General features: G+C 36.5%; 1 protein-coding gene across 1 annotated transcript in view; it reads left to right on the forward strand.

Annotated features, from left to right (window-relative positions):
• Positions 1-1,156: 1,156 nt before the first annotated feature.
• The window catches only part of SCAPER (S-phase cyclin A-associated protein in the ER), a gene marked incomplete at its 3' end in the record, with an annotated part of 113,450 nt that continues 90,126 nt past the window's right edge, over positions 1,157-24,480 (forward strand). The window contains exons 1-4 of the mRNA XM_010193279.1: positions 1,157-1,219; positions 4,496-4,613; positions 10,995-11,065; positions 14,463-14,660. Of these exons, the coding sequence (XP_010191581.1) occupies positions 1,157-1,219; positions 4,496-4,613; positions 10,995-11,065; positions 14,463-14,660 (450 nt within the window). The remainder of the gene's footprint in view (positions 1,220-4,495; positions 4,614-10,994; positions 11,066-14,462; positions 14,661-24,480) is intronic.

Below are 24,480 nucleotides of genomic sequence, written 5' to 3' on the forward strand. Positions count from 1 at the left end.
AGAGCGTGTGGCCGATGGGTGTCGGTGAGGCCTTGCCGTGAGGGGGAGCTCGGCCGGGCGACTTGCTGAGGCGCCCTCGTAGCCTTGCCTCAGCCTGGCAGTGGAAGGGGCCTGTCCCCCCGCAGCGAGTCTCCCAGTCTGTGAGGAGACTTGGAGGCGCGAGACTCGGACTGAGGCGTTCCTGTGGAAGGGAGAGGCACATCTGCTGAGAAAACTCCCTGTCAGCTCTTAAAAACTGCCATAACGTGTATGAGTGGATTTTAAGAACTATGATGTTCATAGTCTAAATTGATGGTCTTCCCTCAATGTCAGTGAGAAAATCCTGATTGCAAAATGTGACAGTGTGGTGGGTCTTGCAGTGTACTCGGGGGTAGGGTTTGCCTTCTCTACGCATTTTTTGAAATTGATTCTTGTTTCTAAAGTCTTTCCAAATGCCCTGCAGTACTGGGAAAATACTTGGGCCCTCATTTTTCTTTCCTAAAATATATATGTCAATTTAATGAGTTCTTATTACACATTGATTATAATCAAGCTAATTTGGTGGGCAAAGGCACACTTTTCTAAGATACCTCAGTGTCTGAAGTCTCCTCATGCAGAGTCTGTGGTGAGATCTGAAGTGATGCTCAAATACAATCATACTTTGTTTTCAAAAGCTCAGCTCCCTTCAACCAGCGCCAGAATGTTTCATTTTTCATAAGCTCAGTAGGTTGTCTTAACGCATGCAAACAAGGGCAAATCTTAACAACTGCCTATTTGATGACATAGATTTTGGATATTTACAATATTTGTTGTCTCTGATTAATTTTTCTTTCTGAACTAACTACCAACTTGCCCGGTCTTCTATCACAGGAAGGTTTATTCTGTTTGCCTTTTTCTAGTCTAGAGTGGTCCATGCAATGATTTGTTCTGAAGTTTTAATATTCTTTGTACTGTTTACTATCTTACAATTTTCTGTAGGGTTATCTTTTCGTTTTCCCTTTGACCCTTTGGGTACTTTTAATAAAGCGCAATACAAATAAAATTATTTTCTGAAAACTTTACTGAATTCATCTGATGTCTGTGACTTAACTGCTGCTGAGAAGCTAAAATTAATTTTAGAAGTGGTTTAAATGAAAACGATTAATTTCATTTATTTTGATACAGGTATGAAAACTCAATGGGGTCATCCAAAAATGTAATAAATGAGCCTGTTGATGTGGAGGAAGGCTATAACATGATGGTAAGATGTTCAACTACTGTAACTGTGTGGTAGGATTTTTCCTACTGCTAGAAAAACTCGATTTTCATGTTGATAAATTGGTTTATTTGTACCTTCTCTGAAAGTATTGATTCTAGGAACTGAATCAGTTTTATTTATTAACACAATGATGAGAAACTTTCAAAAATCAATTTTACTGTAGAAGAAATTTGGTTATTCAGTTTTTGTATTATTTCTAGTTATATTAGTACTTTTTTAACTTTAAGACACCTGTTGCAGCTATTTCCCACTTTAAACTGCTTTCATCCCACCGATGCTCTAGTGTAAGACAAAAGTTTAGTTACTAATAGAATGGTGTCCCTTGTAGGAGCTGAGGTTAGAGCTGAAGTAGTTTTCTTCGAGAATTCAGTGTATGAAACTAGGGGGTTTGTTTACAGCAATGTATTTATGTATATCAACATTAAAACAAGAATCCTCATAAAAGGTTTTAATGTTTATAGCTATGCGAAGAGGCAGTATAGACTAAACCTACTGTTTAAGGCTCAACAAATTTGTAATCACTCCTTTTGCTTAACAGAGGATTGTATCCAGAGCACTTTGAAGAAGGTAACTAGCAAATAGGAGGGATTCAGGTTGAGGAGGCAGTCAGAAATCTACCTATCAGTGTCACTTCACTCCTGCGAATGAGGGTATTAAAGCTTGCTCTTGGCTAGTCAAATGAAAAGACAGTGTCGATAGGGCCTTTGGCACAATAGTTAACACTTCTTTGGGGCTGTGCACTTCATTTTTGCTAACTATCCTGTTAAGATCTTCTTTAAGGTTTGTTGCTTGCTTTTGACTGATGTCTAACTTAAGAAGACTAGAATTTTTAGTCAGGCTGCAGTTTCATGATACAGAGTATTTGGAAATGTCATATTGAGATACTTCTGCTTACAAGCCTTTCTGGTTTGTAAAAAAAATGGAAAAAATAAATTAAAAGGTCAGTTTGGTGTGGACTCATGCAAAGTTTTACACTTATATGAGAGTAATGATCTCTGGAAGTAAGGATGGAAAGCAGCTGTCTGGGCAGCATTTGTGCAGAGGGATTATAGAAGGTCGTATGTGCAACAAGAGAAATTCTGCTTATATATTAGGAAGAGTTGGGTCTGCTTTGACCAGGGCATGGGGACTTGGGGTTTGCACTAGACCTGCAGAGGTCCCTTCCAGGCTTTGGTACTCTGTGGCTGTGTAAGCTGTGCTAATTTGTGTGTGACATGACATGTGTGTTGTGATTATATCATAAGTGATCAAAAGGTAATGTCATACTGTAAAAAAAGAAACAAACGTATGCATCATTTTGAGATGATTAAATGGGAGTATCATCTGCAGACGTAAATAATCTGTCCACAGTGTTTAGTATTTAGAAAGGCTTTGTTGAAATATTTGTATCTCCTTTTGGACATTGTATTTCAAAGACAGATGTGAATCAGTTCGAGACTGATTCTGATTTCTGGAAGAGAAAACCATAAATGCTCTGATTCAGAAAACTTGAGGTCTGCAAAGTAAGAGAAAAGGGATTAAAGGAATAGGGGTGGTAAGCCTGGAAGACAGTAAGACCAATGAAGGATGAAATGGAACATAACGCTATAAAAATAATAGGAAAGAAAAAAAATCAGATGACTTCTAAGTACTCTGTGTAGGACAAGAATGAGTGGGCTTATGCTCTAGGAAAGCCACAGTTAAATATTTTTTAGAGTGTGCCAAGTGAACACTGTTTGCTGGTGGAGAATTTAAAAGAAAAGATGCGATAAATGGGGGAAGATTTATTTGTGTACTTATTTAATTTTTGGCAGTTGGGGATGTCACAAATTAGATTTGCTTCCAGCTGAGTGTTTTGGTCTTTTTTTCTTGAAGATTTGAGAATAAATAAATGCAAAATGCAGTCTGAACATTCTTCTTTTGTTTTAAGACAGATGCTTTTCAGAAATGATTAAGTTAAAATTATTTTACTCTGTTCTGAAGTAAGCTACCATCAGTTGGGAGTTTATACAGTAGTTTAAAGTTACTTTAAAACAGTTATATGAGATTTGTTGATATTTAGGTGATACATTGATGATGGAAAGTGTGTTGTTAAGCAACGAGGGAATAAAAATCCAAACCAAACTTGATTCAGCAGAAACAGTAACTCTTACTAAAAATTCCTAGTTGGAATAGTCAGTTAATTGTACAGAATAAGGATAGACTAGAACCAGTTCAGTGGAGATCCTGTTTTTTCATATGCTTTACTTGGGTATCTTTGGGCCAGAATATTTAATTACCTTTTTTTATTCCTTTAGGTTCTCCAAAAGTTAACTTATATAGCAGTGCTATCTTGTTGTTGTTTGTTTTCATTGTATTACATGGTGACATCTCCAGGTAGGTCTGTGGAGCACTAGATGGCACACTGTGGCTTTGAAACAAGTAGTTGAGGAAATCTGGACGTCAGAAACCTAAGTTAAATATTACTAAGTAAGCATTTAAGTAAAAGTAGTTTCTCATTTGTGGTGCCTTTCCTACCACCTTAATAAATTATATCCTCTCAGCTGCTATATTAATTTTTACTGTATTATCTTTCTAATGATATACTATAAAAGCAAGTGGTTGCAGGCTTGAGTGGTATGATGGTAAGAACAAAAAGAGCAAAAAGGCATCACCTTATTAGTGCTGTAGAAAATCAGTGTTCATGCCTAAAATAGTGTTTAGATTTATGTAACTTCTTTGTGATTAAGTTTGTCAGTGTTTAAAGATAACTTGGTCAGCAGTTTTGTGCTATCACGGTACATAAATTTAACATAAATTTAGCATTGCAGTATATAGTTTGGCTTTGTTTCAAATTATTTTCTGAGGAGTAGCTTGATAGAAGAGGCAAGATTTTATCTATTTGACGTCTGTCAGTTGATGCAAATATTTCTCAATATATTTGGTTTCAAAGGTCTTGCAATGGTGTATTTTGCAAGTGCAAAGAAATATGTTTATTAGGTAAATGAAGTTCATCCTCAGTGTTTCTCATTTTGTCTTTGAACAGCTGCAGCATTCCAGTAATAGCAAACTTTGATTGCCAGGAAATACTTTCTAGGTTCTTGTCTTCAATCTGCTTATCATACAGAAAAATTGTTGGCTGTGAAAATGTGTGTGTAAACCCGTTTCAGGTATTTAGTGAAAATTCAGTTCTCGTGCACCCGCTTTGGATGGTTTAACCGCATATTGGATTAAATCAACGTATCAAAATAAAAATTTATATACATACATGTTTTCCGGCCCTATATTTTTTGTTTTCAGGCTTCTTTCCAACGTTCAAATAGTCACGACAAAGTGAGGAAAATAGTTGCAGAAGAAGGACGTACAGCAAGGAACCTGATTGCATGGAGTGTTCCACTGGAAAACAAAGAAGATGATGGTTTGTATTCAACAGTCTTCCCTCAGACTTTTCTGCTTGCATTCCCTTGTCCATTGGAGTTGCTCGTATGGAAACATAGGACTTCTCCAAATATTTTAGTGTACATTTTAGTATAATTTTAAAGCTTTTTCACGAAATGCACCCTGCAGTTCACAGATCACTTTATAAAACCTTCACAGTAGCAGATGAAAAAATGTTTTAATTTGATCTTTAAGCAACATCTAAGATAGTTCTGCTGAAATTATCAAGATACTTGTGTAAAACAGTAACATTTTCTTAAAATATTTGATTTTGAAATGGCTGTTCAAAACTGATCTTTAACATGGTAATTCAGCATTATGGGGGTGGCTTAGAACAGTCCAACTCTCCAAATTGTCTTCTATGCTCTAAAACAAATAAGTTTGGAAGTTTCTTTTAGTATCACTTTAGTCTGTGGTAAACATCTGTGAAGAATCTTTAAGGAAGGGGATATGTGAGGACAGTTTTCCATAATGTGAGTCCTCAGAACAGTTTTGTTACTGTTGTAGTATTCTCTTGTGGCATGATGACTTAAGGAGCCTGGAATTGACTTCAACTTTTATACTGCTCAAGCTGTTCCAGATGTGAGAATGCTGTTTCTGAGGACTTAATCTCAAGTATTTTTGTGAAGGTTCTGCTACTTTTGAGACTTAGGCAGGAGTACCTAAAAGTAAATTTTTATTTATTTTTTTTCTCTGAGGGTGGTTGAACACTTGAACAAGTTGTCTAGAGAAGCAGTGACAATATTTTCTTTGGACATGCTCAAAACCTACACTGGATGTAGTCCTGGGCATCCTGCTCTAGCTGACCCTGCTTTCAGCTGGGAAGTCAGACTAGATGATCTCTAGAGGTTCCTTCCAACTCAGCTGTTCTGTGATTCTGCTAGTAGAAAAGATATTTCTGTGAACAGTTTTGTCTGAGTTACACGATACTACTACGTGGCTTGTAATACTCTTTTAGAAACTTCCAAGTAAAACGTTTTCCTTTAAAATAAGTGATTGATTGTACTAGATGAATGTTTGCTCCAAATTTTAACGTTTTCTGCCAAAACATGAAGCATGGATGTAAAAATTAATATTTTAGCCTTCATTAAATAGTTGTTTTTTATGATAATTAAAATTCATGTACTAAAATTCACTTCTTTTGGCTTTTTTAGCACCATTGTAATTTTTAAACTTTTTGTCACTGATGCTTCTTTTTAAATCACAGGCTGACCTTTTTGCACAATACAAGGAATCTGATAATTGCCTGATGGAAAATTTCCCTGTGGACATGAACTTGCTAATGAAAGTCTGGCAGAGCCAGATCCTTTACCTCTTGACTCTTGTCTTGGCATAGAGGGTGTATATGTTGGTGTCAGTAAGCTCTGTTTCATTTTATACTGATCTTTCAGTATGTATTTTACCCCTGAGGAATGATACCACAACACTATGAATTAGGACAATTCTAACTTACTCAGGGGTTGTGTAAATCAGGCCAAAGGTTCAGATTGCCCGAGTCAATGCTGCAACACTTCTGTACAAAGCAGAATTTTGTCTTTGGGTGGTTTCTTCTGCTCGTAATGTTCAGGGGTATTGCTTTGGCAGTAACAGTGTGGGATTTAACATTTTATATTCTATACTGTAATTCATGATGATGATTTTTTTTCTGCAGAAACAGTGAGGGCATGGGCATTTGCTGTTACTAGTGGTACTGTTACAAGAGGGTTCATAAATTAAAATGCTGGATTTGTTTTTTCAGTTTGTATTCTTTCTTTCTCTATTTCCTTTAAAAATTGTGTGCCTGTATCCTTCTTACTATTTAACCTTCCCTCTGAAAGACTTTATTTCGTATAGAGGACATAGGTAAGAGAACAATAATGAAAAGCATTGCAATCAAAACCTTCTAATTCCTTAATGGAAATATATAGTTCCCATCAATGAGAAATACTGCCTTAAAAAGGAACGAGATTTCTGGAATGGCAGATGACACTTTTGTTAGATGTTTTGGAGCAGCATGAACCCTTGTTATGTCAGATCTGAAATTATAATTATGAACACAGATCAATGACATGAGAAAATGCAAAACGTGGTGGCAATAGTCTAGAAGAGAGAGTTACTGTTAATGCGTTTCAACTGTTGAAATTCAAGTACTCCGTCACAGAATTCATTAATATGCAGCAGATTCTGTTGGACAGACTAATTAAAAGTACAGTTGACTTTGTGTACTAGGAGGAGAGCCTTATAACTCTGAAAAATTCACTAGTCAGATATTCTGTCTCCAGAATTAAATTTGTGTTCCTAACCCGTGGCTGCGAGTCGTCTATTGCAGTCACTTAGATCTTGTCCCCCTTGGAAAGCTGTGATCATTCTAATAGAGGATCTCAGAAGTTTTTACTTTGTAATTATTTTATATGAATAGCATGAAATTTGAGACGTTGCATGCAGATAAGCACTATGCATGAAGTTTATTGCAAAATCTAAGCTATTGTATTTGTAACAGTTAAAACATCCCAGAGGCTTGACATTGAAATGTTAATAGATGGTAAGGTACCTTTGGAACTTTAAGAGGTGTGTCAAAATATTGGAAAATCTTGTATTTGTGACCATTCCCTTCTTATTTCCTATTAGTTTAAAATCACTTAGGCTCTCGCCGTATAGAATTCATTTGTAGGTTAAGGAGTTCAGGGGAAGGAAACATATTTTATTGGTTGAAGGACACCTGGCACACTTTGGAGAGCCTGCAGTATAATCCAAGTATGTGATGAACTTGCCTTTCTTTGGCCAAGTAAGGAAGTTGTAAGAGTCGTGACTGAAAACATTGTGTGTAAGCCCTAGCAGCATCGGACCTGATTGTAACTGGCAGAATATAACCTGAAGGAAAGGATATTCTTTAAGGCTCTTAAGTTTCAAACCTTGAATTTCACTGAAATGAATGGGAATTCAGTCTAGGACTGGTGGGTGAATACAGGGCCATTATATTCTGGATGAGACAGTGACAGTGATTTGTAAAGGTAATTTTGTGCTAAATGTATTGCTGTAATTCAATCTGGAGATGGAAAAACGTGGAAAATTTTGGTTATATCCATGCTTGAAGGCAATTGTTTCTCCAGATCCCTAGCACTGTACTCTTAGAAAAATGGTATCAGCTGGGCCAGTAAAATAGGTTCTGTAGTACAGACTGGTTATATGTAGCAGTGGCACTATAATGTAGACTAACTTGCAGGTTTCATAGATAACATGGAAGAGAGGTGACAGATTTATCACACTGTGTATAAGTACTGGAGGAAAACAGAATGCTTACCCAATTTTATGCACAGATTCATTCACGGACATGAAAAGAAATATAATTGAAAGCTGTTATAGTTTCTGCTGAAGGTCTGATGATGAACAGTGTCCAAGGCACTGAAACAACATACGCAGTTGATCTCTACCATAGTGAGAACAGAAACAAGGGCTGCTCTTAATTACTAAATTTAATGGCTATTCCCACATTTCTAATTTCAGTAAAACTATCCAAAAGAGAGAGATGAGAGGGATGATTCTTGAAATTGTTAGTTTAAAATATTAATAAAACTATTTTCAAAATCTGTGGCTTTTTTTTTTTAAGATACTGGCACCTTATAATTTGTGAAGACTTCCTGTCACAGAAAACTAAACTCTCTGCACTTCATACTTAATTACTAGACAGAGAGGAGATGGACTTCAAGTGTAAAGTACAACTGTAGCTGCCTGAATGCTGTGGAATTTTGCTACTTCATATATTTCACATTGGCAACTTAATAGCAAATGAGATTATAATCTTTGGTCTCTATTGTTTTTTCCTTAAAATTTGGAAAATTCTTACTAAGTAATGTTCTTCATATGTCATTGAGTTCCTATGGTTCTCATAGCAATGGTGATACTGTATAGTTGCATATCAGTAGTCACTGGACAGACGCATAACCATTGAGCAGTGCTCTTGTGAATATAAAAGGACAAAAGCATAAAGGGAGACATCTTCTAATAACCAGAGGCACTTATGAGAAGAGAAAGACTAATAAAGCTTGGAAATGTGTCTGCTGCTGAAAGGCAATGCTTTTTGGCCCATATACCTTAAGAAAAAATTAGTCCCTGCCACACATTATTTGCTTTTAAGTTTGCAAAACCTGGTATTTATGCAAGTTTTGTTTTCTCCAAGCATCTGCCTTACATAGACATGCCTAAAATGATGGATTAGTATTCTGTTGTGTTTTGGTTTGGTTTTTGTTGTTGTTGGTTTTTTTTTGGTTTGGTTAGGTTTTTTGGTTTTGGTTTTTTGGTTTTGGTTTTTTGGTTTTGGTTTTTTGGTAGAATCGAAAGAGACAAAAACATTTTATCGTGTTTGTCTGCCCTTTTTAATTTTAACATACCCATTCTTGTTTGTAAGCCTTTTCAGTGTGCAAGTTCTATATGTCATTGCATTCAAAATCTTGTCTTTGCAAAATGTAAATCATCTCAGAAGAGAGACTCTCGTGATTGAAATATTTTAGTTATTGTAATTCTGACATGGAACTGATCCACAATTTAAGCTTTTTAGTGAATAGGAAGTTTTTATACATAAGGTAGCTGAATGAATTCTTTTCCTGAATGCTGCTGAATTGAGTTCATTAGATTAATTTGTACCTGTTGTTTTGGCTAATGTAGCATTTAAAAAATGAATTATCAAGCAAAGAATTTTTAATTTGTTTTAAAATTAAAGGCCTTGTTCCCTGGAATAGCTAGTGATGTAAACCAGCTGCACAACTGCTTGATTAAGACAGTTTTACTGCTGCTTTACATAACCAGAGCAATGTAAAACATCTGGGCTATGTTAGGGAATTTGGTCTAAGAACTGTTAAAAACACAACTGGATAATTCTGAAATTCAAGAATGATCTCTGTGGTCTAGGAAGGAACTATATTCAACTAATGCATTTAATTGCTTGGCTTCGTTCAGCTAAAAAATCTTGAAACTTTTACTTAGATGTAATCTGTGTAAGAAAATTCTCCTGCCATAGTATTTTGTCTTACTTGCTTACGTTTCTGGTAATTGGATCCTGTGATTTTCATGTTGTGCAAGTTGGATGCTAAGTTGGGAGGAATAAAAGTTACCCCTGAGCAAATCTCAAAGATTACATGCAAACATGTCAGGTAGGTCGAGGCTAATACAAATTTATCTATGCAAAGATAACAATCTGTTAAGAAATGGCCACCACCACAGCACTGAGACCTGAAATCATCCTTTCTGACTGTGGTTGTTTAAACTGATTTTGGAAGCATGGTTGCTAAAGTCACTTCATATAAGCAGTAGAGGGGGGGACAGGTACATTTGAGAAAGCATTTCAGATCTTAAGGGGACTGACTCATGCTCTATGACTGTTTCTCTCTCTTCCTTTGGCTACCTGAATCCAGTCCCAAGTTCTGTTTATCCCCATCTTTTTTTGTGGAAAATACATAAATCTGCTGGTAGGTTGTTTGAGAAAGACTAAATTACTGGGTATCTTTTTCTGAAGAAAGCTATTCCTTGTTTTAATTCTGTAATAATCTGAGTGAACAGTCATTCAAGAGCAGGCTTTTTTTAAATCTATATAGTAAAGTGGTATCATATGGCATGTAGGTTGTAATGATATGATTTTCAGAGGCACTGAGCACTGAAAGGTAGGTTATCTTTGTATCCTTGTGTTTGGCCTCACCTGGAGTTCTGTATACAGTTCTGGGCCCCTCACTTCAAGAAGGATATTCAGGTGCTGAAGCAGGTCCACAGGAGAGCAGCAAGACTGGTGAAGGGACCAGAGGGAAAGCCTTATAATGAGAGGCTAAGGGAGCTGGGGGTGTTTAGCCTGGAGAAGAGGAGACTCGGGGGGGACCTTATCACTCCTGAAGGGAGGCTGTAATCAGGTGGGGGTTGGGCTCTTCTCCCAGGCAACTAGTGACAAGATGAGAGGGCATAACCTGAAGGAAAGGGTGATCAGGCATTGGAATGGGCTGCCCAGGGAGGTGGTGGAGTCACCGTCCCTGGACGTGTTTAAGGAAAGGCTGAATGTGGCACTTAGTGCCATGGTCTAGCCAATGTGGTAGTGTTAGGTCATAGGCTGCACTTGATGATCTCAGAGGTCTTTTCCAGTCTCAGTAATTCTGTGTGATTCTGTGAAATGCAGTCTGTAATTCTTGCCTTTCTTTGTAATTATTTTTTTTCCATTCTGTGTGTTCTATGGCATTATCCACAGCCTGAACTGTGGAGGATCTATTTGGAATATACGGTTTTACAAACCTCTTCACTCTTAAATTGTGCCTGTGTCAGTACATTGCAAGATGGGATATGTGCACTGTAGAATGTGCTTTCTACTTAAAGTTGTTGTTGATTAAAACTGTTGCTTCTCCCACAGGAAAATCAAAATGGCAAGCTGGTGGAAAAACAAAGAGGGCAACTCAAGGAACACACAAGACTGCGAAACAGGTATCTACTCATTTTTTATTTTGGTTATGACATAAAATTTTCAACATAAAAATGTTTTGTGATATTGATACATTATTGGGTGACTGATACATACATAAAACTATTCACATATTGCATTTTTAAAGTATACAGGTTTCAAAGTAAAGCATTCAGAGGTTAAAAAATGCCAGAATGTAGGTTATCTTCCTCAGCCTTTACTTTTGGCATTTCTTAACTTTCGGATCTATGACATTTTGATATCAAAGTTATTTTAAGGGAAGATACTGTTCAACAATAAAATGATACAGGTTATTCTTCCTCTAAGCATTCCACTTATACAAAGGCTACCTTTCTGTCCAGTTTTTAGTTTAAGGAGATGCTTTATTTCCTGACCTCATGTTAATGGCTAATACTTCCCACCCCACCCCGAGTCCAGGTGAGTAAATGTTCTGAGAGTTATGACTGGAAAGCAAGTCTGAATGAGAATTGTCAAAAAAACCTGCTCGTATTTTTAACAGTTTTTTCTATGTGAGTGGCAATCTTTATTACATTAATAAAGTAATAGCCCAATCTTTCTGCATGTTAAGTATTTTTGATGGTTACTTTGATTAATGGATTAGTATGGCTTTAGCTATTTAGTATTTTGAGACAGTCTGTCAGATTTTGATAATATGGCGTATGGAAGATGTTATTCTTGGTTAAAAGAAAAAAGGAAAAAATGTTCTGCTCTCGTAGAGATGTATTTGTAACTTTAAAACATGGGCGTGTTATTTTCCCAATTTAGTTTAGCAGCTGTTAAGGTTGTACTCTCTCTTCATGTACTAGTATGTTACAAACACTGTGTATCTTGGTTGTCGTGTTCTGTGAAGGTGGAATAAGGATTTAAGCTCAACCTTTTGAGTAAGAGTGACATGCTGTGTAGTTTGGGTTCTGTGTGGTTTAGTCACTTGGAATTACGCAAGTAGTGATTTTTCAGGAGAATACTTGATTGTTATTTACTTGATTGTTAGGCTCTGTGTAGGATTGCTATACTAACACTATACTATAGAAACATAGTGCATTCCTGGTGGGTGCAGTTAAGGTTTGAATTGGACTACGAAGTGTCTGTGCATCTTGGTTCCCATTCTTCCCCTTCTTACAGAAGAATTAGAATGTGAACGAAAACGTAGATGAGAGCATAACCATTTTTACAGCACTGTGTCTACTTCCCTAATTACAAAGCAGAATTGCTCTGTTTAATGCTGTGTGCTCCATGTAGTCAGAGTGCTGGGGGTAGTAAGCAGACTGGAACCCAGAGAAAGAGGCTACTGAAGAAACACAACTCGAATTCACTAATTCACTCGAATTTGTGTCAGATTTCATTTCCATTCTAACAGGAAGCTGTGTTTATGATGTGAATTTATCAAATAAGGCCTCTGAAATCTGGAGAAGAAAGGCACTTACACTCTTAAATACAGTGATTCAAAAAAATAATTTGGTTATTGGCTACTTTGCCATTCTGTAATTTCAGCATGAGACGTACAAGTTCATTTACATCTCTCCTAAACATGCAGGGAACTTTTTGCGGCTTAGGCACAATTTGTTGGAATTCAAGAGGAATTCACATGAAACAAAGATCCTCTTAAGGAGAATGAGGAAAATTTTCTCTAGACTTTGTACCATCTTTGGGTCTCTTCACCATAAAAATATTTTTATAGCTCTTCCTTAAAAGTACTTTCAACTATGCTACAGTTTCTGATTATGTTATGTTGCCTGTGGTCTAAAATGACTTTTCTGTAACAATTCTCTGTCTCCAAGTATAAACTTACCTGCCATTAAACTTATCTTTTGGTGCAAAATGTTTCCCAGCCCAACATGCCCAGCCCAGGGCACAAAAGGGCTTGAAGCCCAGTCAATTGTTCTGCTATTTACAGTATTTCTAGTTAGTGATTCGATACTCTAATTGTAAACTCTCTGTACTGGTTTGTGAATGTTGGTTTTGATTGTTTTTGTTCAATCACCAAAAGTAGAGTTTTTAGAATGGAATTTTGTAGTAGTTCTCCAAACATACTCCAGTAAGAATTGATTTTTCTGGAGACCTGTGCCACAGTGGACCAATGCATGGGAACTGCATTAAAGGCACTATTAAAATGAATGCGTTAATTTAAAAAAACTTGCCAAAAAAGCATACTACTGTAGCATGTAGCTAGTGCCTTGATCACAAGATGGCACACAGTGGGGCATTACTTTGGGTTGACTGGAGGTGCTTATCCATGTAGCTGCTGTGGAATCCAGAATCTTACAGAAGTCTGGCCCTGTAGCAGGATTTTTTTCTGCTTGTTCTTTGTTGTGGGGGAGAATTTTAAGTTTAATAAGAACAGTGTCATGGAGCCAAGTGCTGATTTGGTGTTTTCAGTCAAATAGGCACGCTTCAGCATCCTTTGGAATATCCTGTGTAGATGACAGTGTATCTCTGTCAAGGAGACACATCCCCATATGAGTGAGTGAGCTGAATGCACAAGTTCAGTAGCTAAATAACGCTGAGGTGGCATAGCAGTACTTCCAAGTAGGTATGTAGTGGTTCCTGTCTGTGCTAGCATTCCCCCTCTGCTCCCATCACAGTCAGCATATTGGCAGTTCTCTGCATATGTGCAGCAGAGTAGGACTAGATCATTTAGCCTGCACATTAACACTAAAAGTCAAACAACAGATTTGTTGTAGCTAAAGCTGTTAAATTACAACTTAAAACACCATGAGGACGCTTTCAGGCTTGGTGTACGTAGGAGCAACCTGATTCATTGGCACAGTACTTGCATTGGGTTGAACTGAGCTTGAAATGTTAACAATATGGTGAGTGGAAATCTTAGTACAAGTACTCTTCTAAAGTGTGAAAGCTGCGTTTTGTAACTAGTTCAGTGCTTGCTGGCATCTCCTCTGCAGTGTAGCCGTAACACATTGATCACAGGGCTAGCCACATCAGCATTTCACTGACATTAATGCTCATAAATTAGAATGAAAGTTTAAAAACAGTAAAGTTATATGTAATATCATGGTAATAGAATTTAACTGTGATGCAATATTGCTGCTGTAATAATCTGTAAAATGTTATTTTCTTCTCTGGATGCACATACTTGTCAGAATAATTAATACAGGATATATAATTAGAAAATGTAACTTTACAATGTGCCAGGAGGCAGAATATCTTGTACTGTCGTGCAGTGTGAATGTTGGGTTATAAATGTCAAAGAAACAGAATCCAGTTCTATATAGCTGCTGCATATATTTAAGATAAGAAAGTGAATTTTATTAAAACTCAAGTCAATAGGCTGATGTAGTCTTCAGTGAAAAGTTTTGAATATGTTGAAAATGTGTGTTGCACATACAACACCCTTTCTGTACTTCCATTTGTTGTTTTCCTTTTCCATTGTATCTTTTGCAGAGCACTACTATAGACTGTAAATTAACAGCAGGAACAGCTGGAGATAAAAACTTTGACAAAAGCCCAACAAAAACAAGACAGCCTCGAAAAGTTGATCTTCGAGCTCGATACTGGGCATTTCTGTTTGACAATCTTAGACGGGCAGTTGATGAAATCTATGTTACGTGTGAATCGGATCAGAGTGTAGTAGAATGCAAGGTAAGTCTTCAGCTGTTCTCTGCCTGTTGCCACACGGCTCTTACCTTGTTCTTTAGAAAAAAAAAAAGCAAATGACGAATTAGAGCCTCAGAAACATGTTAATTTTTGTGTTTAGGGAAGGCTTTTAAATAGGAAAACCAGTGGTATATTTATTCAGATTTAATAAGGTGCTTTCATCTACAGTGACTAATTTTTCAATTGTATAAAACTTGTAGTGATGTACGTAATGTTATTAGATTTCAGGTTTTTTGAATGTAATCGGTTTGTGTTTATTGAGTTCTGACTTGGTTAATTTTCTGCCTGAACAGTGATCTATTTTTTTTTCTCCATAATGTTCTTTACTGTAGGTGGCACTGTTGTGATTCAGCCTTTTTCACGTTCGTTTTCTTCTTAAGTAGCTTAATTATACATTGCTCCCTTTTTGCAGTGACAGTTACTATCACTCTTCTAATTCTCTCTGTGGTTTTGAAGTGATTGGTGGTCAAGCCTAAACAATGTCTGGTTGGGATGTCCCTGTAAGGCATGCTTCCTAATTTCAAATGACCTGTGTTTGTAATAAAATGTAAAACAGGTGCACAAGCTATGATGCTTTGCTAGTAGATCCATAGACTGACCATTGCCATTTAATAAAAACCACTTGTTCTCTAGGAATTGAATTTATTGCAAGCATTAAGAGAAGCCAGAAGAGTACATTCTAAAAGAAATGTTAAAGATATGACTTCTGTTTTCATATTAAATGTGGCTGAAAACTCAGTGCGTTCTGGAAATTATTATGTAATCACTGTCAAAAATTACATATATCAATTTAAGTAAACTTTTTTCTTATCATGTGCATCTAGTTCTCTGCTGTAATCAGACATGGCCAAATTGACTTGGAGATTAGCATATAAACACATTTCATTGAAAGCAGGTTTGAAAATTGAACAGTAGCTAGAGGCTTCCAAATTGCTGCTTGGTCTTAACACAGTTTAACATTTTGTTTCTGAACTATCTTCCTGCTCAGGAAACTTCTCCGGAGAATTTTTTGGTTTAAGAAAATCAGTCAGCCTTGCAATGTAATTAGATTACCATTTTAAACTTCTGTGACTGAAAGAACAGAAGTGTATTTGTATCATTATCACATATTTGGGGGGGTTAGATATCATTCAGCATTTTAATCGTGCTACTTGATCTGTTCTCAGATGGAGATATTACATAGTCTAAGTGAAAAGTCTTCGTTTAGTGAACGCTTGACAATGATGTATGTATCTGTGTGTATCAGATTACTTGTTTGCAATACAGGATTGGAAAAAAACCCCAAAATTAGTAAAGAATGTGTTGTAAATCTTACATTATGTTCACATTGCTTTCACCTTTTTAAAGGTCTTCTCAGCACAAAGTGCCTTACCTGAGTAGCTGGACTGTGTGTTTGTGCTGTGGTCTTTTGTTTACAGGATTTTCTTTTAAAGGTTATTATTAAATGATGATTATTACTCTGATAAATTACTAAAATTTCTGTTCATTAAGATAGAGATAGATATATATATATATATATATACACCTATAATTGAGCTATATAGAGAGCTCTTGAGTCTTGAAATTATTATTACTAATAAGGTTTCACTTTTATCAATTGTTGTTTTTTATTTTGGGGTCATTATTTTTGACAGATATAGTCCAAAGTATTCTAGACAGTCACTCACAGGAGAATATCTTAACTGCTGTCTTTTTGAAGTAAATGCTTTACCATAACTCTTAATAAATAGGCATATAGCATTTTTGGTACTACATACATAGGCTTCGACTAGAGAGCGATCAAACTCATTATTAGCATTGGAGGTGTGTTGTAATTTTGGGTGTAATTTATAATAATGAACAACAGATCCTTGTGGAAACTACGAGTCTTCCTCACCTCTTTTCAGTCCTGAAAAGCCAGTGTTTGCTGTCTTCCACCAACTGAAATATCTTGTCTAAATGCAGCTTTCATATTCTGGAATATATAGCAAGTGCTTACTGTAGTACCTCAGCCTTTTAGGAGTTCATAAATCAAAATCTTGATGTAGTCTCAGAGTTTAATTGGCAAATGATACTTATTAGGAAGTACTCGTGATATTGTAAGAATTCATTTGGCCTAGTAGAAGGCCTGTGTCTTGCCCTAAAAATAGCTTAGCTCAGTCTTTCGTTTCATCATTGCAGTTTGTCTCATTACAGTGTGACTCAGTTCAGGTAAATAATCATAATTTGCTTATCTAAAGCACACACTTGTTTTCTTGCCTTGGCTTTGGTAGTCCTATATGTGTTGCAATTATGTTACTCCCAAGGACCAAGTTTTATACTTTGTATTGACGGTTCTGATTGTGTCCGGTCAGATCTTGCAAGATCCCTGGTCTTGTCTTCTCTTGCTACTTGAAAACGGTAAAGCAATGAAGAGAATTTAGATTCCGTGTTTAGTCTCAGCTTGGGTGCCCACTGTTGCAGGAGATGGGTGTAGCCATCTCTCTCTGTTATTCCAGGGACAGCTCCAACTAGCTGAATGTGTGGGCCTGGGAGGATGCGGAGTGATTTTGTGTGGTGTAGTGAGGTATCTCCTTAAATCTGCTATCATAGATAGAATACCAGTGATGTGAACACGGCATGGCAAAATCTGTTACGCTTCATTGGTAAGAAAATGTGTATAATCCTTTTCTTAGACTTGTGGACTTAGGAAGCCAGGTTTAATGCAGTAATATCCTATGTCTTGTCTGTCCTTGTATATCTGTGATTTTCTGTCATCCCTGCCATAATTTTTCATATCAGTGGGCCAATTTAAATTAGTTTAGTCGTTCCAGATTTCATGAGAGTAGGTGACAAGCTTGCAAGAAGGCATCCTGTTAAGTTTCACATTGCAGAAAAAGCTGCCACTCAATCTTTATTAGGCACCAGGGAATTCAGAGAGAAACAAGACAAGTGAAAACGCCAACTGAGGCAAGAGGATTGTGTGTGTGATTGTTTTGGGGTTTGTTTTGGTTTTTTTAATATGGGTTAGTAGAAATATGTGTCATTATATCTTTTTTAGCACTGGAAGAACTAGTAAGGAGATAATGGGAAAACAGTTTGCAGAAACACAAACTTTTTTTCTTGGTGGTGTTTTTCCCCCCACCTCTTTGAGCAGGAGTTGTTCAGCTAATTCTTACGCTTTTTCCATTTTTATGTACAGCAGTACTGGTCTTCTGAATATTTTAATTTTAAGACTAAAATTCAGTTTATAATAAAATTTTAGTAAAAGTTCATGCTAAAAATGAGAATGTACAAGCTTCACTTTTATGCTGTTTTTGCAAACTTTATACTACATTATTAAAGTATCTAGGGCTTAAAATATTACAAAGGATACCAACAGACACACCAGCTCAGTTGAAAATCGATTGTGTTTCTGCATTACCTGAAGAACTGAGATGATTTTGATAAACGAGAATTTCATTCTGCCACATTTTTCTATTTACTTTTCAAACTCATTTGGCAGAATGTCCTGTTAGCTGCTTTCATGAAATACCATTTATAGTTTTACTGCTGGACATGTGTGGGAATCACAGAATCGCAGAATGTTAGGAGTTGGAAGGGACCTCTAAAGCTCATCCAGTCCAACCCCTGCCAGAGCAGGATCACCAGACCAGGTCACACAGGAACGAGACTCTTGAGTGTCTGCAGAGAAGGAGACTCCCCAGCCTCTCTGGGCAGCCTGGGCCATGCTCTGGCACCCTCACAGGGAAAAAGCTTTTCCTTATTTTCACATGGAACTTCCTATGCTCAATATGAGCAATATTAAATAAGGATACAAAATAGTTAAACTGTTAACTTTTTCTTTTTTAACTTTACAGTGGGATTTTGAAAAATCCATTTTATTAAGACAAATCCTTATTATCAAGAACTTCCTTAATCCATATTTCAACTTCTTAAGTGATACCTAATTATGTCTTGATCAAATGGTATATGCTGTTCTATTTAAACGTTTTAGTTGTTTAAAGGTCTTATTAAAAGAAGACCTGTGTAAAAATGAAATGTGACAGCTTCTGGTGTTTAAAACCTTCCCATTGGTATAAAAATGCTTCATTTATTTTGTACCTTTTGCTCTCTTGTCTCACAAGTTGGTATAGTTTTATTGATTACATTGTCACTGAAGATGGTGTTTGATGCTCCCAAATCAGAAAGGGCTCTAGTGGCTGGTTGTGGTTGAAACTGCAGACGAAAGGGTTGTGGTAAGGATACAAACAGTGAAAATGCATGTAAGAGGATCGGTGATTGTGTCTATTTTCTCTCAGCTTTGGGCACTGCTGAAGTTGGTATTTGGCTATTGATTGCTAATTGAGAACTCTCAAATCACATATATAGATACTGGGTTTGATGCTTTGTTTATAAAGATACAATGAACATGGTTGAATTATTTCTAAAATAAATAAAGGATTCCCAAGTTTAAGAATCATGTTACTGTACATAAATCAGTTTGTGTAATAGTGATAGCTGGCATTTAGATATAGTCTAATAGATTTGGGTATAACGTTCAACATCAGCTAGCTTTCTGTGTCTAATGTTTCTATGGATGTTTTTAACCTAGTACTTTCTACTTCTGAGTGGTGAGTTTAGGCAGAAAAGAATTAGTAATGCCTTTAAATCTCTTTCTGAATGCTTAAAGGAATTAAGCCCAGAATTGTTTCTGGATGGAAGAAGGCAGATTATGTAGCTGGTTTTGGCCAATGAAATGTTGGTTAATGCAACAGAGAAACGCATCTTCCTCTGGTGTGGTCTTCAGGTGTCTTGGCAACTGAGGTTACATATATATATGTATGTGTGTGTGTATAAAAATATAAAAAACACACTACATACTTACATAAAACTCTTATTGGTATTTGAGTAGCTGGATCCAGCAGCTAAGGCTGCAGTAAGTCTGGAAGAATCTGAAACTACTTGAAATCTAATTGTTGGGGTTTTTTTTCTCCTAGGATGAAATAATTGCTTCAGCTGAGGTTTTTTTGCCCTTTCAAAAAAGCTGAATGTTATGATGTGAAAATTTAGTTCTATATTCCTTTTAAGTTTCTGTTTAGCATTATTTAATGCTTGCACAAACATCTTTCCATCTATCATTACTTCCTGATATATTTCTGTAAGGTTTTGGCAAGGGTAGTTTCTTTCTTTGTTTCACGTGCTTACAGATACATTGTTTTATCAGTCTATCTTGAGTATAGTTCAGTGAAAACAGTTTCATTCTGCTTGAGATTGTTATTCCCTCTTATAAAATGGAAAAATTCGGCAATGAAGTTCTTGTGTTCTGACTCGCATAGGCAGCACAAGTTACTCTAAAGTGATGGATAAAGCCTTTCCCTTAAAAGATTTGACATGGTGCATGATGTGATTATGCAAAAGAACCAGCTGAAACAACTTTAGTTAAGGCCTTGCAATCAGGGTGATGATTCCTGTGAGAGAGTTTGAGTTGATTGAAGGCCTCCCAGAAGTAGAGAGGAACTTCCTTTGTTAGTGTCTTTTGCTGAGAGCGTCTTGTGGGAGCTGTGTTTGGTTCCTGGTATGTGAATTCTCATGATTTCAGTCTATATGTGCAGACTGAGATGCATGGTCACCTAGGCTGATTACTGGCTTTTAAGACAGCCAGGAAAATCAAACTGTTTCTAAACGTATTGAAGCTGAAGGTTGAAAAACCAAGATTTTCCTAAATTTGGTGAAAAGGAAATCTGCAGTAATTCAGTATAATGGTCAAGTTGATCCAAACAGGATCTTGATCCTGTTTTCACTGATAAGAGCCAGTTCAACTCTGTCTGTTTTACTTTTTTTGAAGGGTAAATTTTGATTGATTTTTTTTTTTTTTCTTTCATACCTTTCAGTTTTTCAAATGTGAAAACCAGTACCTGGTTCCAGGGAGGAAAAAATACAAAATCAGTGTTTGATACTTAAGGCTTTGTAGAAGAGATCATTTGTTCTGTGTGGATTTAACTTCTTTCCTTTTAGTGCCACAAACCTTAAGAAAGGTATCCCAGGAAAGATTATGAAGTAACTTTTATTTTCAACACAGACCTCTTAAGTGTTCTGTTTAGGTCCATTATTCCAGTGTCCTGGATTTGTCTGGGTCTCTGGGTGAAAAAAATCTTGGCTTTCCGAGGGAATGAAAAATAACAAACTAACAAAACACCCCAAAACAACCCAAACTGCAGAATCAGTAAGTGTTTTTTTATTCTTATTCATCATCTTTTGTTTTTTGGACCTAAGTTCTTTTAACTGCTATTTCCCCACTAGAGTTCTCTGTTAAGTGTATTTCTATCAATTTTGTAACCATTTTGAGCATTAACGTAATACCTTGTTATACCGACATCTTTGTTCTTTGAACCTCTAGAACGTTTCCCGTTAGAAAAATTTCAACATGGAATGAACTCTGTTCTGTAGGATTGAATTGATTTTCTTCTTATTCAGTAAACCCAAGGTGATTGAGTTTTTGATGGAAGCCAAAGCCAATGATGAATGTATTGGGACGCTTTTCTGTGTTTCACACAAGACAGTTTTTCAGATCAATAGAGTTGTATGGAATATATATTCACATTGTTTGAGAAGGTCTAATTCTGCAGTTGGACTATGTCAGAAGTATGTTAAGCTGCCACTTATCACTCAGTTATGAAAAGATAACATGTTCTCTGTTGTCTGAATTTGGAGATATTTAGGAAGAGTAGCTCTTTCTAAATAAACACCATGTGGCTGTATTGTGGCAGTCAGTGCTTAGTCCAGATCTTTTGTGAGCGTTCCTCTTGCCTCTTTTTGGGCATTTACATTTTCATTGTAATCTTCTGGACATGACTCAAAATCACTAAGTCAGCAGTGAAGGACAGGAAAATGGGGTAATGATCGGGCATTCAGTCTCACAAACGGAAACAAATGGGATCTTTCAGAATGCTAATCTGTTCTAAAAAGCCAGCTATCAAAAAGCTGGCTTCTCTCCTCGTTGACAGTCTGGATAATCCCAGTCCTGCATGTCCATCCATTGCATCACAGATATATTTACATTTTTTGTGAAAATAAATTGTGTGATTAAGTCCCTGCACGTGCCCCTGGACTGCTACATTCAATCGTATGGAGAAAATGTACTTTGGTAATGATTGTGCTTCTCAGGAGCACGTCCTTGGCAGAATGAAGATTATGACTGCCATGTTACAGGTGAATCAGTGCGGGACAAACTGAGGCGAGGTACGGTGCATTTCACATTTGTGTCTAAGAGGACCTGTGTCTCTGCAGCTTTACTCTCCAGAGTTTGCTGCTTAGTGGCTTCTGCAGGGCTGCTGTGAGAGCATTTAAGAAGACGTACCAATCAGAAGAGCTTTATTTACTGGAAATTTGTTCTGGTTTTCTCCTCTCTGCATCTGTTTTAGAGTCCTTTTCTTTTTACTGTTATCTGCCGTGTACTGAAGCCAGTACAGTGACTCTCCTTTGGCTAGAGGAGCTGCTTGCTTTCATCCTTTCCCAAAGTTGTAAGAACCGCTTTGGCAATCATCTTTGTTTAACCTTACCCCAGAGCTAGCTTTAAGTGTTTGTAATTCAACTGTACAAAAAAGGCTGCAAGGTATTTTTTGAAGCAATTTTTGTGTCAAATTACTGAAACCCTCGGTTAACCTTAAAAACATAAATTTAAAGAAAAAAAGAAGGAACTTAAGTTGCTTGCTAAAAATGTTCACCAGTGCAAGAAAGTAGAGTTCATTTTGGTAAATACGTAATACAAAATGTTTGGATGATCATTATAGGTAATGAAGCAATATAAAATATGCATAGTTTGTAAAATAAAACACACATTTCTAATGTTGAGAATAAGCTAAAATACAGAGTTAATTTCTCTGACACACATTCTACTGTTTTGAATTGTAAAATTGTCCATGCTTCCCTGTTTTTCCCCTTGTTTGGCAATGGGAGAATAAAGGGAGAAGATGATGTTTCAAAACTGCTGTGTGATTTCCAGACTAAGTGAACTTCTGTTTTTAAGGATTATAATAGACCCATCTAGGACCCAAGTCAAGATCGTCCTGATTCAGGAATATAGGATTATTCTGATGTTGCTACTCTATAATCAAGAAGGAACTCTAATACATAAAGTAGTTAATGAGATCCCCCTGTTGAAGAGACTAGAAGTACAACTTTAAGATAAATACATACATCGTATCCAATGTAACATCTGAGAGCTGGAGAAAAGAAGGAAAAGCACTAAAAGAGCTTTTTGGTGTGCAGGACTATTGATAGAGAATTGAACAGAGGGAAGAAAGAAACAGGAACTGTATTGTGAGTGTTTTAATTATATGTCATGGATTTTCCTTTAAGTGTTGTTTTCTAACAGTGTTGCTGTCTTTTTTAGTTTGAGCTAGCTCTTTAAAAATCGTATGGGATGGATATGACCTTGAAAAATAATGGGATTTAAAATTGTTTTGACTTTAGTGCAGCCGTAGCCTACTCCATAAAGGTTCCTTTTTGTCAGCACCTTCTCAAGTGGTACAAGTTTCCACTGCTTCAGCACCACAGGGTATATCTGCTACACTCGGTACCGTAGGTGAGCTAGAGAGCTGTATTGATGTCCAAGACCCCAGAGCCCTGCACACCAGTATTCTGTGTCAGTAGGACAAAGGGATGGCGCCAACCGTCCTGCTGTATGCGCCAGTAACTAGAATTAATTACAAACCAATCGAATCCGTTGCAGCCAATTGGTAAACTAATTGGTAATTTTAGCTGTGCATCTATATGTAGTTATCTGGATGCCTGTAACGGCGCTTTCAGAGCCACTTTTGTTCTGCTTCATCCTGCTTGACAAAATGGCCCTCATAGCTTTAGGGAGAAAGATGTGCATCAGTGAATATGGGGCTGCTCCAGCTGCTTGTCTTGTTTGTATTCCCTTGTTCGTAAAACATGACTCGGGTTACAGCTGCATGGTTCTGCTCTGATCATTTCTGATAATGTGTAGCTAAACATTCCTTAAAATAGGTTAAGCCATTTATTGTATTTTTTTTCCTGTGCCGACTAACTTCAGAAATAAAACTCATTTTCAGAGGTTTTTTTTTTTATTTTTTGTGAGGAATATCTCAGTGGCAGATTTGAAAAGAAAATGACTTGGAATTAAATTTTGCTTTCTATGCTCTTATTGTTAGTAACAGTCAGCATAACTTAGTATGGGCTAACGTAAATGGACATGAACTAAATTAGAAAGCTGAAATTTTATTAGGGAAACTGAAAAAAGGACTGGCTAAAATACTTGACTTGTTAATTTCTTGCAGCAGATTTTACTTAATTATTTTGGCACTGTAAACCAACTGCCTTGTAAGAATGATTTCTGTTAGCATTTTTGTGGAGTACTGCAAAATAAAGGGCAATTTTTACATTAGCAGTGGTATTCTGTTTGATTTCTCTTGTGTTTGACTTTCTTGTGACTTTTCCCTGATAAAAGCAGCAGATGCTCTGTATCTGTCACACACATTAGTTAGAAGGATACTTTCGTCAAAAGTGAAGCTGAATTTCAAGCTCGTATTTGTGTTAAACAAAATGAGTAATCATCCATATAATTCTACATGAAAATTTATTTTGCACACATTAGATGTCCTTTTTTTTCTATTAAAAGGACAATTAACACTAAAGATGGATGGGACATGTTACAGAAATGTGCGTTAGTTACCTGTATAGTAGTAGAGTTTCTTTACTGTTTTCAGTGTTAAAAGTTTTACTGTTAAAATTTGAGGTTGTACACTTAAGAACCAGTAAGTTTTCAATTGTAATTGTTCCCAGAATATTTCTAAGAAATAATAATTTGCTTTGAGCAGGAAATTTCCCTTAATACCAGCAG

The sequence above is a fragment of the Mesitornis unicolor genome, unplaced genomic scaffold (genome assembly GCF_000695765.1).
Source record: "Mesitornis unicolor isolate BGI_N332 unplaced genomic scaffold, ASM69576v1 scaffold2371, whole genome shotgun sequence".
Classification (NCBI taxonomy): Eukaryota; Metazoa; Chordata; class Aves; order Mesitornithiformes; family Mesitornithidae; genus Mesitornis; species Mesitornis unicolor.